The following is a 7,332-nucleotide window of genomic DNA, read 5'->3' on the forward strand; positions in this document are numbered from 1 at the left end:
AATGCCTCAAACTGCTCCAACTGAGCAACATGTTGCTCAGGAGGACTACCCAGGAGCCTGGCCAGGGCTTGTTCACCAAGTCCCTGCGCCATTAGCCCTGCCACCTCCCGATGATGTTCGGAGAGGTGGGGAAAATGAGCCCAATCAATGTTGAGGCTCATCCTCACGTACACACGCAGAGATGCGGGTCGTGGGAAGGATTTCAAGTGCTACCAAGTGTAGGCGGGCACGTCGTAATGCGGCCACGCTCTACTTAGCACACACCCTAGCACAGCGAGGAAGCGGTTTGCACCTGCTTCTCTTGCGTGCAGTGAGGTAGTTGTGGTGGGCGCGCAAGCGACCTCACCCAACACACTAAGAACTCTGGTGAAGTGACGTCACGGGAGCGGTAATCCGTCTCCTCGTGCGCACTTACCAAGTAGGTAGTAAATTTCAGACTGATTTATATTTAATAGAATTAAATATAAATACCTATTTTTACCAATTAAAATGATATCTCTATAGATATCATTTAATATGTATTGCGAGCGTATCTTTATAGATACCTCGCGTAACTGATGACGCTAGCCGTCATCATGGATGACGCTGGGCGTCATCCCTCCTAATGTGAATGCACCCATGTGCATCACATCCACAAGGGTTGGTCACAAATGTGCACCACACCCGAGTGTTGGGTCTAATTACTATTATTTAGTAATTGACCATCCCCTTAAGTACCAAATGTACTTAATGGGGACTGTGTAACATTAGGGCAACTCTAGCCCGTTACAGTATTACTGTAGATGGTCTTTTCGTAACACAGGGTGTCCTCGAAACACAGTGGTGTTACAAGGTCACCGATCTATATTTCCCAGTTCCAAGAGTTAATTTATTCGTTTTTAGAAATTAGCTATTCACTACCGATTCCAAAATTAGAATGGTTTGTTACAATCCGTAAGCAAGCCTAAGATTAGTTTTCTTTTTTAACATATTTTGTGAGGGTTTTCATAGTTTGGTAGCTTACATTGAACTGCATGCATTTTACTTGTTTAATGAATCATATTTTATTAAACTACTCAGCTTAAAAGCTGTGCTAAAGCTCGGCACTAGAAACTTTGAAGCTGGTGCATATATTGAAACACAAAAAAATGGTCAGCACTTTTGGATTCCAGTCGTGATTCAGAAACGTATAAATCGTTCAAGGTGAAATAGACGAGACTTTTATTGGCTCTAATAAAATAATCTTTTATTTTCTTAAATATTTGTCACCACTAATCCGCAATGTCGCTATCGCGCATCACAATGCGGCGCGTTCTGAGCAGTCTTGGCCCAGCCATCACGACTCCATTCGCCTTAGCTAGATTTTCATCGCCAGCCGCAAATCGCCGCGCGCAACGATCACGCAAAGATAAAGTAATTGCGAATACGACGGCTTTATTCGACCCGTCAATTGTGGCAGACATCGACGAACTGTCGCGTAATGGCCTGGCGCAGCGCGTGGAAATGCCTACGGAACTTCTTAGTCGAATCACATCCATTTTACGTAGCCGCACCCACTCGCAGCTCGAATTACTACGCGAAAAACATGTGGGTGATCGAAGGAATACCCGCCAAATTCCATTAAACATGACTAATACGCCACTGGGCTGGACAATGGATCGCGGCCAGCAGATCCCGCCCTTTGCTTACGGGCCGGATGAGACTTTATCTTTTCTTTCTCACGAAATGGAGGATTCCTACGCGGGCACGTACGCTGTATTTGCGGAGCTGCTAAAGCGGCTACCCGGCTTTAATCCCAATTCCATGCTAGACTTTGGCGCTGGCCCCGGCACAGCGTCCTGGGTGGCCAAGTATTTCTATGAACAGTCACTGAAAAAGTACAGGGTGGTTGAGCCTAGTCAGTCAATGGTGGATGCAGCCGAAGTGTTGCTCGAAGATTTTCCAGGTCTCAGTATGCGTCGCAGTGTCGCTGACTTGTCCAGAGATATTAATGCTGGAAACAAGTACGACCTCATTGCAGTGACTTATGTGCTTTCGGACATTACTAATGACTTTGAGCGTATTGCGACAACCTCGGCACTGTGGGAATTGCTGAGCGACAACGGGTGTCTGGTGCTTGTCGATCGTGGAAGTCCTTGGGGATCTCATCAGGTCCGATCAGCGCGCCAATTCGTTCTTGATTCGGTTCATAGAGGCAAGAATGAAATGGAAGGAATTCACGTTGTGGCGCCGTGCCCGCATCAGTTTGAGGTAAGTAAGGAGATTTTCGTCTCTGCTGTTTAAACTTATAATTTTTGCTGATTTGACAGTGTCCCGCAGCTAGGAACACATGGTGTCATTTTGTGCAGCGCTCACCCGTGGTAAATCGCCCTCTTGAGGCCACTGCGAAGCGTTGGCACGGTCAAAAAGGCTCGAAGTTTTCATATGTAATTCTACAGAAGACATGTATAGAGAGCGTCGTAGATGCGGCTGTGGAAAATCGCGGTAGCTATGCGCGGATGATCAGAGGTCCTCTACTGGCAACTCGCCACGTGCATCTCAACCTTTGCACCCCTGAGGTAAATGATGATAAGTAATCTTTTGGTATTGCATGAGCTTAGTATCTTAAGGACTTTTTTGGTTCTGCAAATGTGTAGGGAACGCTTGAGCGTCGTAGTGTCACTAAAGGCAAAGCAATTCGTGAAGTGTACCGCGCATCGCGAAAAGCACTTTGGGGGGCGTTGTGGCCAGCTAATGAGCTCAGTTATCTGAAGAATAAGTAATTTACAAACCAGGCTTCTGCACGAAGTCTGAACTGATGCCTGCAGTACGGCGTAGATGATATCAGCCAGTTAATTGCTATAGACATTCGGAGATGGAAGAAATGGTAAATTTGCTGTTCTCGATTTCGCCTTAGTAGTCGATTGGTTTGTAAATGGAAAAGGTACGAAGATGCTATTGATGCCGTATACGTTGAGGTTTTAATGTAAAGACAAAAAAATATGTTTCAAGTATAGATGCACTGCGTGCCACTGTTTTTGTAAAACGATTCTTTTTGCTACCTGTTTACCTACATGCCACGCAGCTGCTTGTGTCTGGGTCGTTTTTTGTTCCGTTGCTAAATCAAGATCTCAAGTATCGAGACATGTTGACACTATCGTAAAAAGCGTCGATTTCTGTACCTTGAATTTGAGTGGCCAAATTGATGAATACCTTGCTCTTCAATCAATATTCAACGACCACTTAGAGCAGCTTGCGGGCAATGACGTCGACATGAGGGACGGTGGACAGCATGCCAATGGCAGACACTGACGGAACAGCCTTCATCGCCTTGTGAGCTAATTCCTGCAGCTTTGCAGCAGTAACCGTTTCTACGAGCTGTAATGGCGATGCTGGCACAGTGCTCGAGGAGACAAAAATTCCTACACGACTCAAGGCACCTGCTTGGGTATTGTAGAGCTCGACAGACTCGAGGGCGGCCGCGGTCTTAGCAGCTGTCAGCTCGTCCTGCGTTGCCGGCGATAAGGCAGCCTTCTTAAGCTCAAATACGAATGAGTCGATAAGGGCGCCAGCTTCCGGAGGAGTAGCGTGCCCCGAGAGACCAATAAGAGCGATGTCGCTATAGCTCGAGAGGAAGGCCGAGGCCTTTTTGTTTTTAAGCCGCAACCTCAGCAAAGCGTGCAACACCTGTGAGGCACCAAAGTCTGCAGAGTCTCGACCCACAGTAGGCAACCCCAAAGCGACGTGCGTATAATTTCTAGCCTTTTTGACACGAGTCTCACCACCAACGTACTTGGCCGTAACACTGGCAGCTTGATCGCCCTTGGTGAGCGAGCTAAAGTACGAATTGGCTAGATCAGTCAGTGTGTTGTGAGACACACCAACACTGATGAGAGCGGCGTTGGAAGTGTTAACGTAAGTATTGTGATAAGCCAAGAGTGCCTCACAGCTGAGTGCGTCGATGTTCTCCGTCGAGACAAGAGGACGGCCCAAAGTCATATCGTCATAAAAGGCGGCAGCGTGCACACCTTCAACCAACGAGGCTGAAGCGTCCGCAGAAATCCTATCAAACTCTGCTTGAACTACTTTCTTTTGCTCGTCCACGTCATAAAGCGCAAACCTCGGGGAAAGTGTAGTTTCAGCAAGAATTCCTGCAGCACTTTCCAGCTGATCAGGCAGTACACTGACGCTGTAGCGCACAAAATCACGACCGGCCTGAGTACTCACTACGCCGCCAATAGCTTCGATATCACGATAAAGACGAAGATCCGAGCGGCTTTGTGTGGCTCGAAACGCCATTTTAGCGAATAGCTGCGATAATCCCGCGGTATCGTCGTTCTCGTCACGCGCTCCCGTGTTAAGCTGAAAGCCAATAGTTGCCACAGAAGCAGCCCGGTCATCCGATCCCAGCTTGAGGCCCAACACGGCTGTAGACGTGGTGAGCTTGGCAGCTGCCGCGGTCTGTGGCTGCGTCTGAGGCACCGATGGGAAGTGTTCACTTAAAGCCACACTAGGCATAGCGGTAGCTTTAGAGAACAGCGAGCGCGACGCGCGTGTCGCGAGCTTGGATGACGACAACGGGAGCATTGGAGAAATAGTTTGGGATGGATGCCTAGGCAAATTTGAGGCTCTAGGGGCTCCCAGCGTATAATTGTCAGATTGGTGGAAAATAAACAGCAACACAAGCTTCAGTAGAACCTGTCTAAACTAATAATTATGGGGCGCCTCTCTCTTATAAATCGAGAAAGGTTATGATTTATAGACAGGTGTAATTCTCCATAAGAAAATTAATTATTTCGCTTTTTTGGAGGAGAAAGGCCTCTCCCCTCAATCCCCCAAAAACAACTCAGCAGCACATCAACAATGCCTCTGAGAGGAGCACGCCACACCACAATGACGGGCGATGTCCGTGTGGCTCTCTGCAAACATCACACAGAGAATCCCGCACTGACACAGGCTCAGCTTGTCAATTGGCTTCAGGACAATTATCAGCTAAGGGTCAGCCAGGCGACAATCTCCAACACGCTGAAGAGGAAGGTAGACCTTCTTCGGCTTTCAGAGGTCAGCAACATGAGTGCCAAACGCCAGCGTGCAAATGGAATCAGCTTTACTGGCTTGGTTTACTGCCCACCAAAATCGCATCAATCTCAGTGGAGACCTTGTCCGTGAACATGCAGAGCGGATTCTGGACCGTGTCCAGGAGATGAACCATTTTTCAGTTTTAAAATGGCTGGCTGGAATCCTTTAAAGCTCGGAAGGGATTACGCTCACGCCATTTCGGAGAGAGCAGCTCAGTGGACATGGTTGCTGTGGAGGATGCACTTCCTCCCCTTCGTAAGGTCCTCAATCAGTATGAATGGAAGGATATCTACAACATGGATGAGACTGGCTTTTTCTATCGGATATAGGTAAGCTTTCTGGAAAGGAAATCAAATATTTTTATCTGGTGGCTAATGCACCTCTTCTGTTTCAGGTTGACAATTCGCTTGCAACACGGCAGCTGGAGGGGCGGAAGCAAAACAAGGAACGATAGCTGTGGCTGCCTGCTGCAATGGCGATGGGTCCAACGAAATGCCCCTACGCCACTCCTCGCTGCTTCCGCCATGTCAATCTCCAGAACCTTGTCTGTCAGTATCGCAGCAACAAGAAGGCCTGGATGACGCAAATCATCTTCTTGGAGTGGCTGAGGGACTTTGATCGAAGGATGGCAAACCGCAAGGTGGTTCTGATCCTGGACAACTGCAGTGCACACGTCTTGCTTGCTAATCTGTCGCAGCGGATCACACTTCGCAACACAACAATCCACTACCAACCGCCCAACATGACGTCAAAGCTTCAGCGTTGCGACCAGGACATCACACGCAACCTCAAAGCGTACCACCGGCGCAGCTTCAATCGTATGCTCCTTTAAAATCTCGACAATGGTGTCGTTGAGCCGGTAAAGATTGACCATCCTTCATGCTGTCCAGATGTCAGGTCTAACGAAGTCCTCACGGAGACCATCCACAATTATTTCCGGCACTGCAACATCCGGTCAGAACCAGCTGATGCTGCACCAGTCCTCGAGGAGCAGTGCCTTGACAATTGAAGTCATGCGTGCAACTGGAACATCAGATTGAACGCTTCAGGTATCCCAACCCGATGGACATTCGCAACCTGCTAGACTATCCTGCTGAGCGGATTACATCCTACATTCCAGACGTGGATGATATCATTTATTGAAAACCACCTTCCGAATCAGCCTGAGGACGAGCAGGATGACAGCCAGGACTGCCTAAGATCACTGTCGTGGATGCTGAAAAAGCACTCGAGTTTCTTAAAGTCATTCTGGCTGCAACAGGATGGCGATGCGCTGGGTTTTCTCAAGTCAGTATAGCAGATGAAGGACAGGGTTGGAGCAATCCGCACAAACGAAATGGTTCAGCCTGACATACGAGATTTCGTCAGACGTGTTTAGTTAGTGGCTTAAAATATTTTACAGTATCTGATTTTTTCTTCAATAAAATAATAAACTTGAAAAAAACGGAACTCAATTGCATTTAATAATTAAACTACTAAGTTTTTTTAAGTAAAGTATGTGCCCGACCTTGGGAGGGAGGTAAATTATTAATTTAAGGAATTTATTAATTAACACATGATCACTTCAGACAAGTTCAACTTTATTTATGTTTTACCATCAGCTGGTATATATAGTTTGATATGATTGGCTAATTTATGCATGCATAGAGCTAACGCACGCATAGATAGGTAGGGACGATTTGATAGAATTGCCCGCTCTTTGCCTTTCGAAGTCAACTATTTCGTGCTCAATTTGCAATCATGTGCCCCGTTACATAGATATTATTTGCTATAAGAGAAAAAATTAGTATTATCCTATGAGAGGAAATAAGTGAAGAAGTACAAAATTATTATCTTAATTAATTTTGACAATATAATTCCGATATTACCAAATTTGGTAATAATGACGCAATAAGACATCAGTTCTATTGATTGGTTGATTTAAGTCTGAGCTAACCCCGCCAATCGTCATAAGGCACGATTGTTGTAACGGGGCACTGCGACTTGTACTGTTTCAGTAAAAGTCCACTTCACACTGCTTCAGATGTGAGTGGTGCCTCTCGTTAGGTGACGTACACTGTACGTATAGAGGAAGACTTCTCTTAAGGCAAGTTAGCTTAAGAGTGTAAAATGAAAACTGTATTAATATAGTTAAGTGTCTTGTTAATCTATCTTTGTAAATGTTGTCTTAACTATAAACTAATACTAAACATGTAAATGAATTCTTATCTATCTTATCTCGTAACTCTCTTTGATTACTTCTACAGCTGATTAGTCTGCGGAATAAATAGACATAATGGTCTATACCTATTTATG

At 46.2% G+C, this 7,332-nt stretch overlaps 2 protein-coding genes across 2 annotated transcripts; one reads left to right on the forward strand and one right to left on the reverse strand.

Annotated features, from left to right (window-relative positions):
* Window positions 1-1,260: 1,260 nt before the first annotated feature.
* On the forward strand, window positions 1,261-4,676 carry CCR75_007280 (uncharacterized protein; the record flags this gene model as incomplete). Its single annotated transcript, XM_067965341.1, has 3 exons — window positions 1,261-2,229; window positions 2,289-2,537; window positions 2,616-4,676. 3 exons carry the CDS (start codon window positions 1,261-1,263, stop codon window positions 2,739-2,741), a joined length of 1,344 nt encoding a protein of 447 aa, XP_067823103.1. The 3' UTR covers window positions 2,742-4,676.
* On the reverse strand, window positions 3,202-4,545 carry CCR75_007281 (uncharacterized protein; the record flags this gene model as incomplete). The annotated part of the gene is made up of 1 exon (XM_067965342.1): window positions 3,202-4,545. The coding sequence occupies one exon, from the start codon at window positions 4,543-4,545 to the stop codon at window positions 3,202-3,204; it is 1,344 nt and encodes a 447-aa protein (XP_067823104.1).
* Window positions 4,677-7,332: the final 2,656 nt, after the last annotated feature.

The sequence above is a fragment of the Bremia lactucae genome (assembly GCF_004359215.1).
Source record: "Bremia lactucae strain SF5 chromosome Unknown BlacSF5_NotPlaced_17_SHOA01000003.1_2250557bp, whole genome shotgun sequence".
Lineage (NCBI taxonomy): Eukaryota > Oomycota > Peronosporomycetes > Peronosporales > Peronosporaceae > Bremia > Bremia lactucae.